Below are 26,073 nucleotides of genomic sequence, written 5' to 3' on the forward strand. Positions count from 1 at the left end.
ATAGAGGCATACAAGTTCTGTATGGTATCCTGCGGCATATTTGTTCCCATTTGCTGTAATTAAGCCTATAGATTGTGCAAAGTCATAGTCTGTCCAAGTTGGTGTCCCAGATAATTCCATATATGTTCTATTGGTGATAAATCTGGGACCCCCACCAGCCGTCGACTGTGCCCAAATTAAACCTGGATATGTTGCTGAAGACAACCCAGTTCCACTCCGTAGCGTCCACTTTCATTGTTTAGGACACCACTGCAAACGGGATGGGTGTCAGAGGCAGTACACATAATAGGGGCCGTGAGACAAAATGTCCTGCTGCCACCTTGGTGTCACCTGTATCTGGATGGTGGACATTGAAACAGTTGAAGCTGTTTGTGCTTGTCAGACAATCAGACGATTCTCTCTACTGGTGGTCTGTCGAGGACATCCTGAGCCTGATCGCCTTGTGTGTGTGCGCACCCTCATACATCCACTGGTCCCAACACTTCCCACCATCTGGCCTGAGCGTCCCAGATAGTGGGCAATTCATTGATACAACCATCCAGCTTCCAGCATTCAAATAATGCGCACCTCTCAGACTCTGGTAACGAGGTGAAATGTTTTTGATTGCATCACAGAGGTGTCTAGTGGTCAGCAAGCTCCACACAAGCGGAGGCCTCAGGCCTTACATGGAATACTGTGTACAGTTCTGGACACCGGTGCTCAGGAAAGATGTTGTAGTGCTTGACGGGGATCAAAGAAATAGATACATTTTCAAGCAGGATAATGTTCACCCGCACACAACAAGGTGTCACAGCGATGTCTCCACAACATTGCCACACTTCTGTGGCTTGCCAAATTTATCACCAATAGAACATGTATGGGGCTATTTGGGACACCAACTTCAACAGCCTACAAGTTTGCCAATCTAGAGGCTTAGTTACAGCAAACATAAAGCGATATGCTGCAGGATACCATACGGAACCTGTATGCCTCCATACCCGTCTGTATCACATCTTGTATCCAAGCTAGAGGCAGTCCAACAGGGTACTAGAACATCCAAACCCAACCGTATGACATCTTGTATCTAAGCTTGAGGTGGCCCATCAGGGTTCTAGAGCCTCAATGCCCACCCGTATCACATCTTGTATTCAAGCTAGAGGCAACTCAACAGGCTACTGGCGCCTCCAAGCCCACCCGACATCTTGCATCAAAGCTAGAGGGGACCCAACAGGTTACTAGAGCCTCCATGCTTGCCCGTATCACATCTGATATCTAAGCTAGAGGTGGTACAAAAGGGTACTAGAGCCTCTATCCCTGCCCGTATCACATCTTGTATCCAAGCTAGAGGTGGTACAACAGGGTACTAGAGCCTCCTTGTTCTCCCGTATCACATCTTGTATTCAAGCTAGGGGCGACCCAACAGGCTACTAGAGCCTCCAAGCCCACCCGACATCTTGCAACAAAGCTGGAGGTGACCCAACAGGTTACTAGAGCCTCCATGCCTACCCATATCACCTCTTGTATCCAAGCTAGAGGCGGTACAACAGGGTACTAGAGCCTCCACCTCCGCCCGTATCACATCTTGTATCCAAGCTAGAGGCGGTACAACAAGGGAATCGGAGCCTCCGTGTCCACCCGTATCACATCTTGTATCCAAGCTAGAGGTGGTACAGCAGGGTAGTAGAGCCTCCATGCCCACCTGTATCACATCTTGTATCCAAGCTAGAGGGTAGTAGAGCCTACCTTCAAGAGGTCAGTTTTCCACAATAAATTTCTTTTGCTCCGATGTTGTAATCAGTTACTGATATCAGCGTTACAATCGTACACGGTAAGTTTCATTTGATTCTGACAACTTCTTCAAGGGGAGGGATTTTTTTTGACAATGAGTGTAAATCAAATATCGTAAGTATGAAAGGGATTTAACAAAAGCAAGCTGAAGGGCATCATGAATCATACAGTAGGGGTAGATTGTATTTCGTAAAACTCATATAGAGCGAGCGAGCAAAAAGTACCTCCTATAATATATATCAAACAGAAGAAAAGCAAAATATATATATATATATATATATATATATATATATATAGTGAGACAGTGACCTGCAAAGTGCTGGAGGGCCGATATATTTTGCCTAGGATGCTCTCCTATGCTGCTTTGAGGAGCACTTGGGCAGATACGTGCCACTGAGTAGCCTGGGCTCGGTGGAGGAAGCCGGCAGTCGGGTGTCAGTAACATTAAGTTACTGACACGTTGTAGTGTGTAAGTGGCTCCAAGCCACATAATCCGGGCCGGCTTTTCCTGGAGTGGTCAAAGTGAAGGATGGGATGGCCACTCCCACGTACCAGGTGAGGCTGGTACCAGGCCCTATAAAGCCTGGGCCTGCAGGTGCTGGTGAGGAGAGCTGAGACCTTTGCAGGTCTAAGAGCCTGGCTGGCTGTGCGCAGGAACCATTGGTTTACAAGTGTGTAGACAGGGACGATCCATGTCTAGTAAGGGCTCAGACGAGCAGGAGTTACTTTATGTTGGCCTGATGTTAAGGCCCGTGTTTTTGCTTTGTTTGTACTGAAATAAACCCAGGCAAAGCCTGGACTAAAGACTTTATCCCATGTGTCACTGCCTCTGACTGCTTATGCCGAGGTTGCTACCGATCCTAACGCTACTCCCTCACAATATGTATGTGTGTGTATATATATATATATATATATATATATACACAAATCATAATACAAATAGATGTATATCTCTAGATATGTCCAGGGCAATAGCCATCAATGCATCACTAGTATAACGCCCATTCAGGAGGATATAGTAAAGTGCATATCACAGATAATTCAAAGAGTTTTAAATACCTATTAAAACATAAGGCTCCCCAGAGGTCCACCATAATGTGGGGACTAGACCCCTGACGCGCCTTTCCGACCAGCCTTCTTCATAGGGTAAAATCCGCACCATCATGCATCTGCGGATTTTCGCTGTGGAATTCCATGGTGACAATCTGCTACATGTTCACAACCAATAGAGTATGCAGTGGATTTAAAAATCCACAGCATGATTTTCTTCCGCTGTTGATTTTTATACGGTAAGTGAGGTTTGTTGAAAACGTATTCACTTGCATTGTACTATACATTACTGTGGGATTTAATTTCACATTCTGCTGTCGAAATTCTGTGGGAATTCTTAGGCTACATTCACAGGTTTCAGATTTGTGGTTCGATCGTAAAAGCAGAGCAATGGAATTCAAGCTGTGATGCATCAGACACCAGAGGTACACAGAAAACCCTATTAGCATATAACGAGGTCCATAGGTTTCTAATATGGTGTCTGTTATTTTAGCAGTAAAAATAGTGCAGCATTTTGGGAAGGAAGATGGGGGGGGGGGGGGGGACAAACGTAATGAAATGTGCATCAGAGCCTCCAACACAGATATGAACATGTTCAATGATACCGACACTAATAGAAGGAGTATAGTTACAAGGGGCAGCGCATATCCTACTAAAAGTCATTCTTACAGTTGTAGATGCAGAATAGAGTGAGTGAGTGAGGGATGGGATGGAAGTAGACGTTACCCATCCCTCCCCTTTCTCAGTGAGTGCAGCTGTGAGTAAGGGATGCAGGATATATAAGAGGTGCCCAGTAGCTTCCTGTACATCTAAGCCTGCAGTCCTGGGTGGGTGTACAGCAGAGCTCATCATCTCCTGGGCTTGATGTCAATGCCTGGGACAAGAGGTCGCCCTTATTGATCCGTGTACTCAGGGCGCTGTTGACAGAGAGGATTTGGGACTCTGAGGGACAGCAGCTTGTGTGGAGGGCACCATGGGGCTACACATGCATCACCCCGGAGCCCTGGACGTGTTACTGCTGCTGGGGGCACTGACTCACATCACCCCCTATGTGACTGCAAGGGACAGAGACTACTATGTGGCTGCTGTCACCAGTGATTGGGACTACAGCAATGGACAGGCTGACAGGTAATGACCTCCAGGATGATCTGTATATATGCAATGCTATGTACTGCTGCCTCACTGTAAGGGTGCGTTCACACGGGTGAGCCGTTGTAAAATTGCAATTCTGGATGCAAACACAATATGTTTTTGCTTAAAAAAGGCATCCATGTACTTGTGTTTTTCAGTGCTTCCGATAGTTTTCAGTGGGAAAATCGCTAATTCTATGGCATGGGAGATTTTTTATTTTTCTTTTTTTTAAAGATTCCCATAGAAAATAATCAGCGATTTCTTATAAGGAATCGCCAAAAAAAAGCACATGCAGCAACTTTTCAATTTCGCAACCATCACTGCAAGAGAAAATTTGTTTGTGATTAAACACATTGAAATCAATGTAGCTATTGGACGGAACTCATATGTGAAACTCGCCTATGTGAATCCACCCTAATACTGTACATGGATAGATATGGTATAGATAGATTTTTTTTTTTTACACTTTAAAGGCGTTTTTCAGTGAAATACTATTGATGACCTATCGTCAGGATAGGTCATCGATAGTTGATTGGCCGGAGTCCATCACTCGGGATGCCAGTTGATGAGCTGAGGGCGTATTCTGCTGTCAGCGCCACAGTAGCACAGAGACCGGAGCAGAAGCCTCTGCGCTGACCTCTGTGTAGTGGCCAGTGCCTGTAACTGCAGCCACAGCTCTCATTGAAATCAATGAGAGCCATGCCTGCAGTTACAAGCACTTGCCACTATAAGGAGGTCGGCACAGAGGCTTTCACTCCGACGTCTGTGTATTTGTAGTGGAAGTCTCTGCGCCGACCTCCCATGTACTGGCCGGCGCTTGAAACTGCAGGCACGGCTCCCATTGATTTCAATGAGAGCTGTGCCTGCAGTTACAAGCGACGGCCACTACACAGAGGTTGGCGCAAAGGCTTCCGCTCCAACTTCTGTGTTCTTGTGGCTCTGACAGCATGCGCCCGCTCAGCTGATCGGTCGGGGTCCCGAGTGGCAGACCCAGCCGATCAACTATTGTTGACCTATCCTGATGATAGGTCAACAATAATATTTAACTGGAAAACCCCTTTTAAGTGAATGGGGTTTGTCGAAATCATATTCACTTACATTGTACTGTAGATTCCTGTGGAATTCCAGCTCACATTTCACTGCCAAAATTCTGCAGCAATTCTGTTGCGTGTGAACTCACCCTAAGGGACCTTTCATGCAGGGCAGATTATTCTGCAACAGCATTGTGTAATATGCCCTCTTGTGGAATATATAGCACCAAAATCCATAGGCTAACGAGCAAATTTTAATAAAATATTCTGCAGCAAAATCTGCAGTTAGCCATGTGGATTTTGGTGCGAAATATAGGAAGGGCATATTCTGCAACACTGTTGCAAAACATTATGTCCTGTGGGAAATGTCCCCAAGAAAATACACTTTAAATCTGCAGTGGCCAAATCCACACTTAAATGGTATGGATTTGGCTGTGTTTTAATTGCAGAAATGCTGCGGATTTCAAGAAATCCACACCAGAAACCCGCAGCATAAATAGGCATGTTAGATTCATTGAACCAAGTGGAAGACTCAAACTCCCTCCACAGTGTTGAGATGAATTTTAAAACAAGCACTCATGGCAAATGGCATAATGCAGCCAAACAAACTGTGCTAAAAACAATGCTGTTAACCTCCCAACATATTTCACCATCTTCCTGGCATCCTCGGGGAAAATCAAGGCTAATTATTATTGTGATTCCCTTTGATACTGAGGAGGGAGTTTGAGTCTTCCTCTTGGTTCATAGGGAGCTTAGGGCAGTTTTTTACCTGTATATGGGGGTATCACTTGATGAGTTCTCCTCTTTTTCTTATATATATTCCTTTGCCCTTGATTGTCATCATATATTTTTTAAGCAGTTTCCTATATGGAGGCGGAAGTTGGAGTATTCCACTCATGTCTCTGGGAAATAGGACAGCTCTGTAGTCTCATATGGGAGATTTACCTAATGAGTGCTTATTTGTCTCAGGCAGCCTGCAATTTTTAACCTTTAGCAAGTGAATTTCATTTTATATCTAATAAAAGTTATATTTTAGGGAATTGTCTATAGGGGTTTATGCCTTTATCATTTCCTTTACTGTAAGTCATTTATGACCCCTGCTGAGCTTCTAGGCCACCTTTTTCTGATCAGTTTTATCGTTCATAACACCATTGCAAACGGAGGTGTGACAATGGGTGTCAAAGGCAGTACACATAATGAACACCGTCAGAAAAAATGCTCTTCAGTCAAACAAATTGTTCCTACAGACACATGGGTGTAACGATGGCGCCACTTGTCTCTGGATGGCGGACACCGAAACAGTTGAAGTTGCTTGTTGAACGATTAAACAATCCTCTCTACTGGTGGTCTGTCGGGGGCATCCTGAGCACGGTTGCCTTGTGTTTGTGCCTTCACACATCCACTGGTCCCAACGCCTCCTAACAGTCTGATTGGAATGGCCCAATACTTTCCGTATTCTGATAATGCGCCCCCTTTCAGACTTTGGTAACTGGTGGAAATCTCTGCTTTGCGTCGTAGAAGCATCTAGTGGTCAACAAGCTCTACACAAGTGGAAGAGGTCACTACACACAAGTAACCTCTGAGGACCTTTTTTTAGGCCAAGGGTGGAACCACTTTTAGGGCCTCAGGTAGCAAGACCGTTCATCTAATTACACCACAACTCTAATCATTTGTATATCTGCCTGAGATGTAACTGCATGCAGAGTTTTGTAGCTTCTATGGGCGAGATTTTTGACAAAAAAAATGTGTTCTACAAGACATTATGGAGACAGATTCACTAGTGCGCATTGCACCAATCTCAGCCATCTCACATTCATAGGGACTGTTTTTTTCTCACAGCAAGCACATTTGTTTCCTGCAATGAAATTAATCATCTGTGCAAGTGACCGAGTTCCAGGAACCGCTGATTTCACAGAACCTCGTTGGGGCACACTGACTTATGCCGAGTTTGGTCTCTGAATTTGAAATCATCTTTTAAATTGCTATACTTGCTTAGTTTTCAAATTACACTATGGCAATAATTGGCAGAGTGTGAATTGATCCTTAGAAGGGTATTACCATATTTATAGCATAGTCATGGGGATATACCTTTGTGCATTACTTTTGAAGTTCTCCTTCTAGGTGGAACCTCAAATTGGTACTGGTGCATTATATCTCCACCAGAAGTATGGGTGGAGCCATGGGTTGGCCAGCTACAGTGACAGGGAACACCTACGTAACGCCCCAGTAGCATGTTATATGTCATCAAATCCCACTCCGCCGCTGTGGGGCAATGCCATGGGACCGGACTGCCAGCTGGAACCAACTCCGGCGCTGTGCTGGGCAGCTATGCCAAGTACTGGATTGACACTGGCCGGCTCTGCCAAGGACCGAACTGACGACTGGAACCCAACCTGGCGCTGTGCTGGTCAGCTATGCGGAGGACTGGAGTGACAGCTATTGTTGTTGGTTCCCCGCTCCGGTGCTGTGCTGGGCTGCTTTGCCGAGGACTGACAGCAGCTGTTGTTGGTCCCCCGCTCCGTGGCTTTTTGTGTCGGCAGAGTCGTCACCGCCGAAAAGCATCGTGAAGTAACCAGCAGGAACAGCGGCACCAGGACTGGCAGAGCGGCTTTTACTATCTGGACGGCAAGGACACTTTCAGGACGCCCCCGCCACCAACCATCCGGCACTGCTTCCCCCGGTATGTTTGCAGCAGTCGGGTTTTACGTCTGCGGCCAAGCAGCAGTAGGCGCCCAGTAAGCTGCCTACGGCCTGCTACTTGTGTATACAGCCAGTCTGTCCTCAATGTGTCGTCCACTCAATCAGAAGTTGGGAGCGTGTAGTTTGCCTCCACACATTCTGGTGGCCAACCAATCTCAAGTTGTGGACGTAGTTGTGGGCGTGCAGTTTGTCTCCACCCATTTTGGTGGTGGAGACATAATGCACCAGTACCCCTCAAATTATCACGTGCACATCAATATATGTCATAAATGCCTAAGGAGAGAAACATTTACACATTATAGGAACTGTTACTGCTTCAACCTTAAAAATATCATACATTGTGCCATCCTGAGTCAGCAGGTTGTCCTTGAGTCAGTATGAAAAATGCCAGACATAAGCTTCCTCAAGAGAACTATACATAATTCGAAAAGGAAATGAGAAGAACTTAAAGAAGACTGTTGGAAACAAAAGACGATCTTCATTTTTTATCAGAACCTGGTTACTTTTGCCATAAACATAATAATTAATTGTCATAATTTTGTACACAGCTAAAAATCTACAAAGTGAGACATACACCACAACTCATCAGATCCATCTGACACGGAAAAGGACTTGAGAGTTTTAGTTAACTGTAAGCTTAACTGGAGCAACCAGTGTCAGGCAGCTGCTGCCAAGGCAAATAGGACTATAGGGTACAAAAGAAGTCTCGGACACATTCTGCTTTACAAGTCAGACCACACATGGAATATTTTTGGGCAGTTTTGGGCTCCGGTACTCAAGAAGGACATATCAGAGCTTAAGCAGGTACAAAGGCGGGCAACTAAAGTAATAAATGGAATGGGCGGACTACATTGCCCAGAAAGCCTCTAAAATCCCTTAAAAGTGTCTGGTCCTTAAGGGGTTTACAGTGTTGGTCATTAAGGGGACAATCACTATCATTCCAGATGGGCCCAGACCACTATTGTCTTTTTTTTTTTAGAACTGTCTTCTCTTAGATCGCTTTCAAACAGCCTGGAAAATCGGACAAGATTTGTCTGTTGCGAGATGCACATACCTCGCCCAAATAGGAAACCCATTCTTTTGAATTGGGTCATATACATGAGCATGGCGGTGCGGGAAAACATCATGGCATGTCCTATGTTTGGGCATTCCCTCAGAACGCCTTGCATATTGTTTTTGATTGGACCGGGAAACACATCACACAAGTTTCATGGTCCATGGAATAGCCTTTATTTTGAAACCAGCCATAAACTAATATATTACCCCAAAAAGCTGCTTTATTTAGGTGATTTTTGGAAAATATGAGATATGTGAATTAGAATATATAATTATATCTATTATTATAGAATGATATTATTTACTTCAAGCTGGAGAGTTTAGTTGTACATTAATGGAGAAGTCAAAAAACACAGACGTTTCATGATGACTGATAAGTTCTTATGCCATCAGCATGGAGCTGACAGTCTCCGACGTCAGAGGATGTTACTGAACCCGATGGTGCTTATCCAGCTGGCTTGTCTCTTCCACCTTCCTGTTTCCTGGTCCTTTTAATTTTTTAGTTTGTCCACTTCTCTGTGTATTGTACGACCTTTGATCCTGTGTGACAGATCAGACCGAACAGAAATACACAGTTTTAGGTTGGGTTTACTGCTTGCACATCTGCAGCAGGAAAGGGGAATCCCCTGGCCAAAATGGATCCGTCTTATGATGGAGCAGAATAGCACCAAATGGAGCCCATTGACTATAATGGGGTCTGTTCAGTTTCTGCTCAGCTGCACGACATTTTACCAGAAGAAGAAGCGCTGCATGCATCGCTACTTCTTCTGGTATTTCGTGCCAGATGTGCGATAGAACCACCTAACGGAGACTCCAGCGCAGATGCAAACTTGGCCAATTCTGTACAACACTGATTATAGTCTAACACTGGCGCCACTCATTGCAATACGAAGAAATCTGTGTATATGCAATGATGCCGCAGTTCAGCTCATCGGATAACACAAAAGGTTGTTGTTGGTTGTAGATGTTGTTTAACACAGTCAGAATTGCAAAATAATAGAATTTAAAACCCATATGGCTTCTGGTACCTCTGGCAGTCTATATTAGGGCTTCTATCAGTAACCAAGCTAAAAGAGTGGCATGTCTGACACAATCCCGCTTCATAAACTAGCTCTTGGCGTGTGGAAGGAGGTGAAGACACTGCAGAGATACCAAGATATAGTGCCTGAACTCCCCCTCTGGAATAACCCTGATTTCACTGCATTGCAGTCAGTCCCAGACCCGCAGTACTGGATGGCTCAGGGGGTACACACGCTGAGAGATATATATATTGACGAAACACTCCCTACGTTCACGCAACTGCGCAACAGGCTGTAGTCCCCGCATCTCCAGCTATTCAGATTTTTTCAATTAAGACATGTGCTAAACTCTCAAGTTCCACCCACCTCAACTCGTATATCCAAATTCCCCACAATCGGTGTCCTCAAATCTCAAGGACCTAAAGGGCTAATCTTGGCCTTGTATACACACCTCCTCTCGGCTAAAATAGGCCTCAATCCACTCTCAACATATGACAAATGGAAACATGCTATTCCATCCCTTCCCCCCCAAGAGTGGCAGAACATCTCCGAATCCCACTTGTCAGTCTCCCCGGCCGTAAATAACAAATTAATCCAACTATACATAATACATCAAGCCTATCTTACCCCCAGCCGTTTACACAAAATGTGTACCACATCCTCAGATTCTTGCCACAGATGCCGCCAACCTGAGGCGGACTTCTGGCACTTAATTTGGGGTTGTCCTCTTGTTAATGAGTTCTGGTCAAAAGTGACTAACCTGTGGAAGGCCCTGGTGTGGAGGGATTGATGTGGGACATATGAGGATGGTTTGTGCCCTGCCTTCTCAGAGGACCCCCCCGGATGGGTCACCCCATACATATAAAGATGACCTAACATAAGCAAACAAACCAAAATACACCTCTAGAGAGGTCTGATATATAGAAGAGATGATCTGATTGCCGTGCTAAGATTACATACAGGAAACACCGAGAGCCTCGTGGAACAGATATCCGAGCAACCTCGGACGCCAATCACCCCACCCCTCCCACATCCTCCACCCTCCCCTGCCTACCCCACCTCTGCAGCCCCCCTCCCCCCACTTACCCTCCCCCCACTGTCTTGTCTACTGTCTTGTCTAGTAGCCTACTATGCACCAAGAACTATATATGAGAGACATTACAATACCCTGTGTAAGGGTAAAAGATGGTGCTAAACTATATGTTTACTCACAGTTGTTAATTGTTACAACTGCTATACAGCTCCCAGCCCAGTAGGACTAGGCTTTAAACTCATCTGTATATATGCCAAGTTACATGTATGTTTGTATAATGCAACAAAAATCAAATACAACTGATTATAAAAAAAAAATGTGACTGACCTTATAAATTTACTCCTACTGCCCCCACTATTCATTGACCTGGACCCTAAGATAGCGCTGTTCGGCCTGCTAGAGGAGGAGGTGTGGCCATACCACACTCGCGCCTTCCTTGAAAAGGCGCTATTTCTGGCCCCCATTTCTTGCTCCTAGAACAAGTTGTCATTTTGCTGCAAAACTTGGCATGCAACTACATCCCAGGCAGATATGCAAATGATGAGAGTTGTGGTGTGATTAGATGAACAGTCGTCACCTGAGGCCCTAAAACTGGTCCCACCCTTGGCCTATAAAAGGCTCTCGAAGGCTCCTTGTGTGTAGTGACCTCTTCTTCTGCTTGTGTGGAGATTGTTGACTACTAGACGCCTCTGCGATGCAGAGAAGAGATTCCCACCCCCCACCCCCCTTTACCAGAGTCTGAGAGGGGCACATTATTGGGATGTGAGAAGCTGGATGGTCGTATCGATGAATTGTCCGCCACCTAGGCTGTTCTGACCAGACTGTCAGGAGGTGTTGGGACCAGTGGATGCGTGAAGGCACACAACCCATATATAAGAAAGATGGCAGCATCCGTGGTGTAATTAAAAAGTTGATTTTATGCCTCCAAACGACATACGTTTCAACCCTTTGTAGATCTTTTTCAAGTAAGTTAAAAAAGACCTGTAAAGGGTCGAAACGTTGTATGACGTTTGGAGGAATAAAATCAACTTTTTAATTGCACCACGGATGCTGCCATCTTTCTTATCTATATGGATTGACGATTGGGGTTCTTTTTGGATCAGGGCCTGTCACGGTGGCTGTGCATATATCTGTCCGGCTATATTTAGCTCTGAAGCTGTGCTGTTGGCATTTCTCCTATTCATCCTGTGAGGGCACACAAGGTGACCCGGCTCAGGCTGCCCCCTACAGACCACCAGTAGAGAGGATTGTCTGACCAGACTGTTAGGAGGTGTTGGGACCAGTGGTTGTGTGAGGACACACAAGGTTACCCGGCTCAGGCCGCCCCCTACAGACCACCAGTAGAGAGGATCGTCTGATTGTCCGACATGCATGAGATGCTCCAAATGTTTTCTACAATGTACAAGTATATTTTACATATATCATCATAACACATATGGTTGTATTTTCAGTGTTCATGATACAAAGTCAACTATAAGTTTTTGTTTTTCTTACACAGCTCTGAATATGTCTTTAAGAAAATCATTTTTAAAGAATATGAAAAAGGTTTTCAGAAAGCAAAGCCCACGTCTAAGCTGTCAGGTAAGACTCTCCACAGCGACATACTGGTATAGAAGTTACATCCATAGAGGTGTGATCAATGTTTGCCAGATGACCATTTGACCAATATTTGTATTGACTCAATTTGCCTGTTATTCCAATAAAGAAAGGGTTGAACTGTAAGTAGATGCCAGACATCTCTGGTGTCAGTAACCGTGAGGAAAACAAAAGGATTAGACAGGTTCAAATATGAACCTATGGAATCATTTTAGGGGCTCACCGCTAATTTCCATAGACATTATTTTCTGCAGAGCCATAAAAATCAGGAGAGTCCACTAATAAAACATCTAATATCAATGTACTGCTTAAGTCATCTACTTTCTTCTGTGGAATCTTTTCATGTGTATATAGGCTTTTTATATACCTGTATTTATGATCTGTGTTTTGGCAAAAGCAAGATTTTTTTTCCTTTGTCCAACTTGTTTTTAGCCTAAAAAAAGTGCCTGGAGTAAATGCCATCCTCAAATACAGCTGTGTAAAAATTCATAAAGGTCAACCTACATAGAACTGGCCCATTTGTATAAGTTCGTGTTTAACTTTCCTTTTTGGGGACAGTATGCTGTCAGTCCTGTACATGCAATATCTGTGCATGATTGCTTACCCCTTGATGCAGCCCCTGTCTGAAAGTAATATGTTTCCTTTTAATGGCATTAAAGGCCTAATTTGAAGAAACAAGTTACAAAAGACGCTGCGCTCCAAAGTGTGTGGATAGATAGTAGGTAGAAATTGTGTGTAAACAGAATAACGTACTTGAGTGACGGGTTGGCGGTCCTCAGCGAACCTCCTCAATAATCCATGATTGCTTCTCAATTACCACACATTATTCTTCAGGTTTGCTTTTTCGGGAGGGTAGGTACTCCTCCAATGTTTATTTCACAGAAGATACTGTACAGCAATGCAACGTATTTCGGAGGTGTTACTGACACACCTGCCGCCTTTCTCAAGTATATCATACAGAAACATGTTAACAGTATGATGGGCTTCTTATAGAAAGTGTGTGAGTGCAGGCGTGCGTATCATCAAAAGCCCATGTGCCAAAACTACATGTGGCCAGAAGAATATGGCTGCGGATCAGATTTGTACGCGTTTGACACGCAGTTCCATGCACATGTTATAATCAAATCATAGTATGTAAGGCCCAAAAAACACATATGTCCATCTAGTTCAGCCTATTTATCCCCAATGTTGATCCAGAGGAAGGCAAAAAACCCCAAATGAGGTAGAAGCCAATTTTCCCCATGTAAGGGAAAAAAATTCCTTCCTGACTCCAATCTGGCAATCGGAATAATCCCTGAAACACTGAACCTTCTGAAGTTATTAATGACTACAACATGTAATATTGTAACACTCAAGAAAGGCATCCAGGCTCCTCTTAAACTCTTTTATCAAATTCGCCATCACCACGTCCTCAGGCAGAGAGTTCCATAGTCTCACTGCTCTTACAGTAAAGAACCCCCTTCTATGTCAGTGTAGAAACCTTTTTTCCTCTAGACGTAGAGGCACCCCCTTGTTACATTACAGTCCTAGGTATAAACAGATGATGGAAGAGATCTCTGTATTGTCCCCTGATATATATATATATATATATATATATATATATATATATATATATATATACACATAGTTATAAAGTCGCCCCTCAGCTGTCTTTTTCTAACCTAAATAACCAGAATTTTGATAACCCCTCTGGGTATTGTAGTCCACCCATTCCATTTATTACTTTACTTTCCTGCCTTTGTACCCACTCAAGCTCTGATATGTCCTTCCTGAGGATGTTGAACGCATTCATTAATGAACCAGCACCACATGGATAAACCTGATTTGGTACTATATTGTAGGGTATGTCACAAAAATGCAATCCAAAAAACGCACCACATGATACAGTTAAAAGTCAAATATGTACATATTGTTCACTATATTAAAATTGTATATAGAAATATAAAAATACATATAAAATTGAAGAATAAAAGTGAAGTAAAAGTAGAATAAAAGTAGAAATGAAAAGTTTTTTTAAAAGCATATAAAATCATACATAAAAGATCATATTTATTCAATAAAATTATATTGGATAGCTTGTAAAATGCTAGGACTGTTTCAGAAAAGGCAATGAAACTATATAAAAACATTAAAAACAAGATTATCATTGAGGTTATAGAATATTAGAGATTCCATAAAGGATTTTTAAGGAGGGAGGTGGGCTAGGAGAACCAGGAGATGTGTTCTTCTACTTTGTTTAGTCCTTTGGGTGATAGGGTTTCCAGACGGAAGATCCAAAACATTTCTTTCATCCGTAGCTTGATGAATTCCCCGTCAGGGATTTTTTTCCAATGGGATCAGGGGCGTCAGTGAGGTGTCCTTGCTATGGTGATGTGGAAAGTGCTGGGAGATACTAGTAATATTTGAACGATGTTTGCTCACTTGGGTTCGTATTGCGTTTATTGTTCGATCCAGGTGAGTCAGCTTTTTTTGTCACAACAATATTGTTTTTATTAACCTCCTCGGGGCACTGCCTAAAGCTATTTGTACACATGCCAAATTTGAGGCCCTCACAAAATGTCACGTTGACCATTACTGGTCTAGAATGAGAATTGTATATTGAAACGGAGCAAGAGATGTATTCTTTAATAACATGGAAGGTTTGTGGTTTAATAGCTCAAAAAAGCCTTATGATAACGTCTTGAGAATTATAATGGTAGTCATATTAGTTGTCAGACAGCTTTCTTTATAGGTTAGAAGAAGGAAGAAAAATTTTCAATAGCTTTGTGTCAAACACCAGAAATGTCTTGTGTCTTTGGACTGTACGTGGATATATGAAGATGTTTTTTCTGTTTTTTTAGGGTAGTGTAACATCCTCAAATAATTTTCATCAGATAGAGTGATTCTCCTGGATAACATCCAACTTGTTATTCATTCTTTTGTATGTATGAAGCTGAGCCTGGTACAGGTTTCATAAGACAAGGAGATTCATTGCCAAATCCTTTAGTAGACCAACAAATCTAAGGAGGTTATCAACAAACTTATCATTAAAGGAAAACCTCAATTAAAATGTCACTGATGTGAACAACTTTCCCCACTGCCAGTAAGTCTGACTCACAATCCTGTCTGGTGGGATTACAAAACAATTTCCCATAATAAGCTTCGTAAATATCATATATACCTCCTGCACAGAGTCGTAACATGGCCAGATAACTGTGCATAACACCTGTAGACCATATGATTCACACTGAGTTCCCACTATTGAGGGAGTTTTCCGGTACTTTATTATTGATGACCTAGGAAACGTAGAGTTCCCCGGGTGCAAGCACTGAGTCATGACTGACTTCTACAAGACGTTTTCTTGGCAGACTGTTTTTGTTGGGTGGTTTGCCATTGCCTTTCCCAGTCATCTTTACCCCCCCCTGTCCTCAGAGCATTTCATCAGTTATTGATCGTGGGGTCTTCTGCTCATGATTCCTGCTGATCTGTTGTTCGCCAGGTCTGCTGTTTTTGTAGACAGAGCTGGAAGCGGACAGCTCTATGCACCTAGATCGGTATTTACTCACATTTATTATCATACCTCGCATTTATTATGTATTACTCACATGCAGTGCGGCTTTAAACGCCGTAGGAGCCCAGGGTGGCAGTACCAATGTGGTTCACTTTTTAAGGTGCAGGGCAGCCCACCAAACTTTTATGGCATCATTAATAGGTTGCTTGTTTGCATGGTGAACTACATATATCAGAATGGTCTGGCACTTTGTATCTACTCTGTGTAGGAGTATACACCAAGCAGCCACCCCCCTCTATATAGGAGGTTGTGTGAGGAGCTGTCTCATTGGTGTCCTCCACAGGTGTAATTGGTTCCCTCATTTGGCAGTATGGCTGCCTGCATGCTGAGGTGATGCACATGTTTGCCCTCCTGTGTTAGTCAGTATATGGCCGTTTTCAGTGATTGTTTGTTTTTATATTTCTGTGATACATAATCATGCATTTTCACTCACTCTCGCAATGCAAGAAAATTGCCCGATTTTCTCACCACTGTGAAGGAGCCCTTACTGTCAGGTTTCCCTACAGATAACTGCTGATTCCTAGAGTTCCCAACAGAGGAAAACATGACGATCTGTTTATCGTCAAATGATAATTCTTAGAAAGAAGGAAAGAGGGATTGTCTAAAGTATAGAGCTCTGAATCTCGATCAAAAGTTACATTCATGCAACTTTTTAAAATTATTTCTGTGGAATGTTAAAATATTTGTTTGCAGGCCTTTAATTCATTGTGCACACCACTGCAATTATTTCATCATTTATTTCAGTGACTTGCAATTATACAGTGTGTTCTCCTAAACTCTGAGTTATGCACTTTGCTTTGTGAACTGTGAGGGAAACAATTGGCAGGTTGTTTTCTGCTGTGTGAAGCCGCCACTTCTTCTTAAAATAGCATCTCCTGCTGCTCAAATCCCGGAACTATTTTTGCTCTGCGCCCCCTGCTGCTGTTTTTTTGTAAGGCGATGGCCTTTGACTCTAGAAGTTAATGGGCATCTATTAATTTTTGGCTTTTATATACTCTTTGCAAAAACAAAATCAAGCCCCTAGAAGTTGTCATTTTCCAGCAAAACTCGGCATGCAGCTACATCCCAGGCAGATATGAAAATGATCAGAGTTGTGGTGTGATTAGATGAACGGTCTTGTCACCTGAGGCCCTAAAAGTGGTTCCATCTTTGGCATCTAAAATGGCTCTCAGAGGCTACTTCTGTAGTGAAACGTCTTTTTCCCCTTTGTGTAGAGCTTATTGACCAGTAGATCCCTCTATAATGCAGTGAAGAGATTAACCCAGTTAACAGAGTTTTGAGAGGGGCGCATTATTGTATGCAAGAAGCTGGATGGACTACAGTAGATAGGATCATCTGATCGTCCGATAAGCACGAGCACCTCCAACTGTTTAGTTGTCCACCATCCAGAGACAGGTGACGCCATCATTACAGGCACCTGTTTCTGTCTTAACCATTTCCTGACACTTGGCTGAAGGACATTTGGTCTCACAGCGTCCATTATGTATACTGCCTTTGACACCCACCCACTGTCACCTCCTTTTGCTATGGTATCATGAACGGCAAAATTGGGCTGCTACAGAGTGGAATCAGGTTGTCCTCCGCAACAAATCCAGGTTTAGCTTGGGGACTTACGATAGCTGTGTTTGTGTCTGCAGACCTACCTCAATCCTGCCCCCCCTGCTGGTGTAATGGTCTGGAGGACCATCTCATATGACAGTCGGTCACCCATAGTAGTAGTATGAGGGACAATGACAGCTCAGCGATATGTTCAGGACATCCTGCAGCCATATGTGTTTCTCTCATGGCAGGGCTTCCAACAGCTATTTTCCAGCAGGATAATGCTTGGCCGCACACACAAGGGTGTCACAAGAATGCCTCTACAACATTGTCACACTTCCATCACCTGCCTGGTTGCTAATAGAACATGTATGGGACCATCTGGGATGCCAACTTCAACAGCCTACGAGTTTGCATGATCTAGAGGCTCAGTTACAGCAAATGTAGAGTGATATGCTGCAGGATACCATACAGAACCTGTATGCCTCCATGCCTGCACACAGTACAACAGGGTGCTAGAGACTCCATGCCTGCCCATATCACATCTTGTATCTAAGCTAGAGGCGGTAGAACAGGCTACTAGAGCCTCCATGTCCCCTTTATTACATCTTGTGTCCAAGCAAGAGGTGGTACAACAGGATGCTAGAGCCGCCATGCCTGCTCGTATCACATCTTGTATCCAAGCTAGAGGCGGTACAACAGGGTACTAGAGCCTCCATGCCCACCCGTATCACATCTTGTATGCAAGCTAGAGGCGGTACAACAGCGTACTAGAGTCTCCATGTCCCCTGTATCACATCTTGTATACAAGCTAGAGGTGGTACTATAGGGTACTAGAGCCTCCATGCCCACCCGTATCACATCTTGTATGCAAGCTAGAGGCAGTACAACAGGGTACTAGAGCCTCCATGCCCACCTGTATCACATCTTGTATCCAAGCTAGAGGTGGTACAACAGGGTACTAAAGCCTCCATGCCCATCTGTATCACATCTTGTATCCAAGCTAGCGGTGGTACAACAGGGTACTAAAGCCTCCATGTCCGTCTGTATCACATCTTGTATCCAAGCTAGAGGCGGTACAACAGGGCACTAGATCCCATCAAGGGGTCAGTTTTTCACAATAAATTCTCCTTTTGCTCTGATATTGTAATCACTTACTTATATCAACGTTACAATCACACAGAGAAAGTATCATTAGGTTCTGACAACTTCTAGGGGAGGGACTTTTTTTGACAATGAGTGTATATTATGTGCTGCGGTGAGGAAGTCGTAATATTGAAACAGGGGCTTATGGTTAGATGTTTGGACAGCTGGAATATCCTATTCAGCCCAAAGGTATTGACATGCAGATATTGTGTAATACTATTGTCCTAGCAAATGAGGCTAATGTTAAGGGAAAGTGTCCTCCTTCCGCCCCCACAACAACAGTAAACTGAGAGGTCCGGCTTCCTGGCATGCCCTGGCTTGTAGAGGTCCACATGTGTTGCATTGATCAGTATGTGTTAGTCTATGTTCACATTTGCACTGAAGTTTCACTTTCCATCCCAGATTCCCTCAGATGGAAGAACAGTGCTGCACGCGTCATAAATGTGAACAGAGCCAATACCAATTCTATAATATGCTGTGAATAACAGGATGATTCCCTTTTGAATCAGGTTTACCCCATTACAACAAGATAAACCAGACGACAGCAGGTTTGCTAACTGGTTTTGCAGGATTTTGGCGTTGTACCTGACCTGTTATCAGAGCATTCCCACGGACACAGGCAGCAATGCCATTAATGACTTCAGCGCATTGCTACTTAAGCTAAGCTTATGCGCTAAAAGTAGGTGACCCGCTGAGTCCAGGAATATAAGTGATATACTTACCTTCTCCCATAGTTCTCCTGGTGTCAGCGCTGAAATGCATTGAGCGGCGCTGCTAAGTAGGCTGCCCATAATAAGACTAGAGCCGGCGAACTACTTAGCATGTCACTCAATGCATTGAGCAGAGGCCTCCAGGACTAACAGGGGAACGATGGGAGGAGATAACTATAAGGGTGGCTTCACGCAGGCATAAGCTCAGTTGCGTGTGCCCTAGCACAATATGAGGCTTCATTGCACGAGTATTGGCGTACTTTACTGCACTTTTTCAGCCGGGAGGACATGTTTATTTGCGAGCGGCAAACAATGGCACTGATGGAAATGGCTAATGAGTTCCAGACGAGTTCTTTTCCTAGTGGGATTATACAGTATCTATTGGCTTCTATGGAGACCTTCGGTACACAAATACACAAAAAATAGAACATATTCTAGCTTTTTTTGCTAACTCAAAATAAACACGTGAACTAACCCAATAAAAACAATGGGCTCCATTCACTGCACAATTATGCATGCAAATACATCCATGTGAAGCTGCACAAACACTTATGGTCCATTGACACGCAAAGACAATCTTTCAAACAACTAAAAGATTGACAGTTTTAGCAATCACTTTGCATGAAGTGTTAATGAACACTAATGTCCATAAACACTTTATGAGCTTCATTTGTGTGTAAAAGGGCCTCCAGAAGCTGTTTGTAGAGCCCAGCCTGTGGGCTGGCCTCTGCATACAGGTGCATTGATCTCATCAGGGCTGCCAGCAGAATACAATGTAATCTCTGACTCCTGTGCAGAACACAGCGTGTGGTCTCTGTTATCTCTCTCCAGCTGAAGGATGGATTTTAAGCTCACCTTAAAATTATCGTTCAGCCGAAGAGTGAACGATGGCAGTGTTTATATGCAACAATTATCACTCATATGCCATCGTTTGAACTAATTTTGAGCATTAATCGTTGTGTGTGAATGGGCCTTTGGGCTTGCTTCACACAGGCACATGCGTTTTTTCACGCAACTCAGTGCAACATAGTTGCGTGTGTTTTGACACATTTTACTGTGCTCTTTGCGCATGCAGGGCATGTTCATTTGCGTGCGGCAGACAAACACACCCAATTTACATGGCTATTTAGCCTAATGTTTGCAAATGTGTCCTTTTTTTCTCTGAGTTATGCAGTGTATTCCGCACTGCATGCACATTTGCATACCTCCCATGGACTTCTATGAAGTCCAGTGGTACGCAAATTTCACAAAAATAAAACAGGTCCTATTTTTTTGCATGCCCAAGAAATGCGAGCACCAAACAAGTAAATGTGAATGAACCCTTTGAAATCAATGGCTTCTATTCTCTGCGTATTGCACACGCAAACACGCCGGTTTGAAGCTGCCCTTGCATTCCCAGACTCAGCAGATCACCTACTTTTAGCCTATAAGCTTGGTTTATAGGGGTAAAAGTAGGTGACGGAGTTTTTTTAAGCAATTCTCTAATTCTGATATTCTTCCAAAGGGAGGTAACAACATAAAAAAGTCATTTGTGTCACGTTTTTCATATAGCGCCAACATACTGTATTCTGCAGTACCGTACAGAGGTTGGCAGTGTTCACATCATACAGAATAGGTGCTTACTTCAAAATGTTACATTATATCACCCATTGAGAGCTGTGCATATGTGTAAATTGTATGATGCAGTCAGAAGTGAGGGCAGTAGTGATGACCGCAGTACTGGGTACTGCATTGTGATGGGTGTACTTTATGATTCACAACTTGTTACTTTTGGAAATTAACTAACTTATTGCAGTTCTAGTATATTTTTTGTATAAGTTTCTTAAAATATTCCGTTACAAATGGTTTCATATGTTCTTGTTTTCAGGTATCTTGGGACCGACATTGCGTGCAGAAGTTGGAGATACTTTAAAAGTCCATTTCAAGAATATGGCTAGTAAGCCTCTTACCATTCATCCACAAGGGATTTCATATGGAAAGGCATTTGAAGGTAACAACTTATCATAATCTTAAATGTACAAGTTACATAAAACCATATTTACGTGACATGTGAGTCCAATGCCATTGTGTCTGCACTCTTTATATACAGTCGCACCAGGATCACCTACCCTACCAATTTCCCCTAACTACACCTCTGCCAAAACTACCCACACACAACCAATTGGGGCCTATTCACAAGTGATTTTCACATCCATGTACTTGCAACTGACTGAACATGGACAGCACACTGACCCATTATAGTCAATGGGTGTATACAGACATGCAGTATTTTTACATGTCCTATTCTTGTTTATCTTCTCGGAGAATAGTCACCCATTCAAGTCGATGGGTGCACAATTTTTTTTTTTAAAAGAGCGCACATGGAGGACATCTGTGTGCGCTTCATTTTTCACTAAGTATTGCTAAACAATTATAGAAAAAAATTTGGCGCTCCTTGAGGGTTTTTTTGCGGAAAAAAAGGTTGTTTTCACATGCATGATTTTCCTGTGCGAGTTCTGTCCAATTACAAGATGGACAGACCTCGCACAGGAAAAGAACCCATCCACTTGAATGGGTTAATTCACAAGAAAGATTTTTCTCTTGAACTGATAGTCCAAGATAGGGACCATTCGCACTCAACTGAATTACACCATAGGATGTAGCCAAATCCGCAGGTGCAGAATTCCGTACCAAAATGCACAGGTAAAACTGCGGCTTTTGATGTAGAATTGCAGGCAGGTTTTAAGCCATTTACAATTCTGCATCAAAATCCACAGATAGATTGCGGATTTTGGTTCAGAATTTACCACAACTTGCGGTGTGTCATGTGGGTTATTCCATCCTGTGTGAAAGGTCCCTTAGAAAAATCGCTGCATGTCCTATTTTTGGGCGATCGTTGTTCCAGAATCATCCATTGATTTTCCTTAGGAGCATGAAACAAATGTCTCACTGCTCTTACAGTAAAGAACCCCCTTCTGTGTTGGTGATAAAACCTTCTTTCCTCCAGACGTAGAGGGTGCCCTCTTGTTACCGTCACAGTCCTGGGTATAAATAGATTGGAGAGATCTTTGTATTGTCCCCTGATATAGTTATACATAGTTATTAGAACACCTCTCAGACGCCTTTTTTCTAAACTACATAACCCCAATTTTGATAATCTCTCTGGGTATTGTAGTCTGCCCATTCCGTTTATTACTTTAGTTGCCCACCTTTGAGCTCGCTCAAGCTCTGATAGGTCCTCATTGAGTACCGATGCCCAAAACTGTACACAATATTCCATGTCTGACCAGTGACTTGTAAAGAGGAAGAACAATGTACTTATCATGCGCCCCTAGACATCTTTTGATGCCCCCCATAATCCTATTTGCCTTGGCAGCAGCTGCCTGACACTGGTTGCATCAGGTTAGCTCACTGTTAACGTAAACCCCCAAGTCCTTTTCCATGTCAGAGTTTCCCAGTGGTTTCCCATTTAGTGTGTAATGGTGACAAGTATTTCCCTGCCCATGTGCAGAACCTTATATTTATCAGTGTTAAACCTCAATTGCCACTTTTCTGCCCCAACTTATCCGGATCCTCTTGCAACTGCATTGTGTACTCTGTTTGTTGATTTCTTTATTTGTTTTGCATCATCTGCAAATATTGATAGTTTACTGCACAATCCTTCTACCAGGTCATTAATAAATATATTAAAAAGAATTGGGCTCAGTACTGCCCCTGTGGTATCCCATTGATAACAGCGATCCCTCCAATACTGCCCCCTGTGCTACCCCACTAGTAATAGGGACCCCTCCAGTACTGCCCCCTGTGGTTTCCCACTAGTATCAGTGACCCAATCAAAGTATGCACCATTTATAACCCCCCTCTGCTTCCTATCACTGAGTTCGTTACTTACCCACTTACACAAATTCTCGCTCAGACCAAACATTCTCATTTTATATACCAACCTTTTATGTGGCACAGTATCAAACTCTTGGAAAAATCAATAAATATGAGATCCAGTGACTCTCCTCGGTCCATTATATAACTTAGCTCCTCGTAGAAGATCGGGATGGTTTGACAGGAACGACTCCTCATATACCCATGCTGATATGGAGTTATACAGTTATTTTCCTTCACGTCCTCCAGGATAGCATCTCTTAGGAACCCTTCAGGCATTAAACCCACAGTAGAAGTAGGGCTTACCGGCCTGTAGTTTCCAGGTTCACTTTTTGACCCTTTTTTGCATCACATTTGCTATGCGGAACAGACCTCATTACTATAGCGTCCTAAAATATAAGAAACAGTCTATCACATTTCCTTAATTTCCTTAGAACTCGGGGTGTATGCCATCGGGACCTGGCGATTTTTTTGTTTTAATATTTTTAAAGCGACTCTGAACTTCTCCCTGGGTTAGGCTGTGCTCACACGACCAAGTCAGATTCCACATGTGGGAGGGCCACAGTGGATTCCATCTGCGAGCCCAGCTGGTGACCCTGTGTACGGCATCTAAATGTATTGTGTATTACTGCATACGCACGTAGGTGGTCATGCGCAGTATAGCTTTTTTTTTGCTTGTGTTTAGCAATGATGCGGGTACCTGCAGCCCATACACAATGTAATTGTGTATGGGCTGTGGGTATATCCACAACCGTTGAGTACAATGGGCTCTATGATCGTAGATTCCGTGGTAAAATAGAACATGCTGCCTTTTATTTTCCGTCAGTGGATTATGCAATTACAACCCGCTAATGTGAGCGTAATTGTGTAATCCAATGTATTTGATCGAACTGTGTATTACTGCGAATCATACGATCGCAGAATCCGCAATTCAAATCCGGTTGTATGAGACCGGCCTTAGACTGGTGATATTTAATTGAGAGAGTTTACTTTATCACTCTGCATCTCATCCGACATTTCATTTTCCTGAGTGAATATACTGGTGAAAAAAACTTTAAAAAATGACATCACTGAATGACTGTGATTGGCTCATCAAGCGCCAACTGTGATTGGCTTAAGCTGCGGTCGTGAACCAATCACAGCATTCTCTTACTGGAGGTGGGGTATTCAAGTGACGTTACCTGGAAGAGAATGCTCATTCACCGCAAAGGGCAACAGGGAAGAATGCCGGCATGCGTGGAGAACAGAGAGAGGGATGGGGACGGCACCTGCGAGCTGAGTATGAAACACCCTCAAAAATAGAAACACTCTGTGTCTTTTGGGGCAAACATTAATATAAGGTAGTGTCTTATTTTGGGGGAAACACGGTAGTAGCTGTATAAGATATCAAGCAGGTCACTGCTGCAGACTAATGACTCTGCCTAAATAATATTACCAGGTCTTCGTATTTGAGCTAAAAGAAACATAGAAAGGGAGGAGTCGTGCTGCATTCTTACCGAACCGAGTGATGGGCAGCACATGAGAATGCGCAGCGCTGCAGCCGGAGCAGTCGAGCAACAAGCAGCATGTGTGCCGCGCTGAAATGTATGAAAAAGATTTTACTGTGCACTAATTGTTTGGCCGCACGGGGGGTAGCGACAATTTTTTTTTTGGAGGGGGGGGGGTGACACAGGGGGCTTCTACTACACTATATAGTCACAGGGGCTCTATTTATAATGGTGCAGGGGGCTCTATTAACTTAAAGGGGAACATGGGGGCCTCTAGCATTAAAACAGCACAGGTGGGCTCTATTACTTTTTAGGGATATTCCAGGACTTTTTTTATTTTTGCTATTGATGACCAATAGGGACTTGGTGCTCAGATCCCTGACGATCAGTTGATTCATTGTGTTGCTGTCACTATGGTCAGGCGAGGAAGCTGAAAGCTGGGCACAGTGCAGCGACCCGGGTTGGCACTGCAGCGCAGCTCCTATTGAATTCAATTAGAATTGCACCTGTTTAACAATCCAGGCAGCTGCGCAGTGATCAGCACTTTCTACTGCCTGACTGCCGTGACAGCCGCCCGGGGCTAACCACACTGTCTTTAGCTCTGTCCGTTTCACCAATGGAGTTCCAAAGTGTCTCCTGACCTGACCGCGGGTCTCCAGACCTGAACCTGAAGCATCATACGATGATGTATGATGCTCTGAGTTTGGGTCTGGAGACCCGCACTCAGGCCGGGACACACTTTGGAACTCCATTGGTGAAACGGACAGAGCTAAAGACAGTGTGGTTAGCCCCTTAACCACCTTGTAATGCAATTAAGCTAATCCATAGCCTCTGTGTGGGCAGAATGTGCGGCAATAATAAACATGATGGGAGTTATAAGATGAGCAGTGAGCTCATTATTCGCCACAGTTTTTTATTTTTTCAGAGCATGTGACCCAGGTATGAAATACAACATTCACATATGCATTGCTGGTGGAATATCAATGCATTCTGTTGGGACATTGGTGCAGAAACGCAGCCTAAATCCTGCCAGAATCCTATAACGTAAACATGGCTTCACAGTAGAAATACATTTGAAGAACAGAAAGCAGATCTCTTCTGGGTGTGCAAGGATCCAGCAAAAATGATTACTGCAATTTGCAAAAGATTTCTCCTGCTGTTTAAGCCTTATATTTAATTTTGTTTAGGGGCAAAATATGCTGATGGTACATCTTCCTTGGAAAAAGAGGGTGATTCTGTTCGGCCAGGTGAAATGTACACCTATAAATGGGATATTACAATGGACGTGGGGCCTAAAGAAGCCGATCCTGACTGTTTAACAAGTAGTTATTATTCTATGGAAAACCCCGTACAAGATGTGAATTCTGGATTGATTGGTGCATTGCTGATATGTAAAAACGGTA

General features: G+C 43.5%; 1 protein-coding gene across 2 annotated transcripts in view; it reads left to right on the top strand.

Moving 5' to 3' along the window:
• The first annotated feature begins 3,638 nt into the window (after window positions 1–3,638).
• Window positions 3,639–26,073, top strand: part of F5 (coagulation factor V) — a 79,255-nt gene continuing 56,820 nt past the window's right edge. For both annotated transcript variants that reach the window (XM_066599996.1, XM_066599997.1), the window contains exons 1-4: window positions 3,639–3,945; window positions 12,286–12,368; window positions 21,196–21,318; window positions 25,858–26,070. In XM_066599996.1, coding sequence (XP_066456093.1) covers window positions 3,791–3,945; window positions 12,286–12,368; window positions 21,196–21,318; window positions 25,858–26,070 — 574 coding nt within the window. In that variant the 5' untranslated portion in view covers window positions 3,639–3,790. The remainder of the gene's footprint in view (window positions 3,946–12,285; window positions 12,369–21,195; window positions 21,319–25,857; window positions 26,071–26,073) is intronic.

This window comes from Eleutherodactylus coqui, chromosome 4 (assembly GCF_035609145.1).
Source record: "Eleutherodactylus coqui strain aEleCoq1 chromosome 4, aEleCoq1.hap1, whole genome shotgun sequence".
Taxonomy (NCBI): Eukaryota; Metazoa; Chordata; class Amphibia; order Anura; family Eleutherodactylidae; genus Eleutherodactylus; species Eleutherodactylus coqui.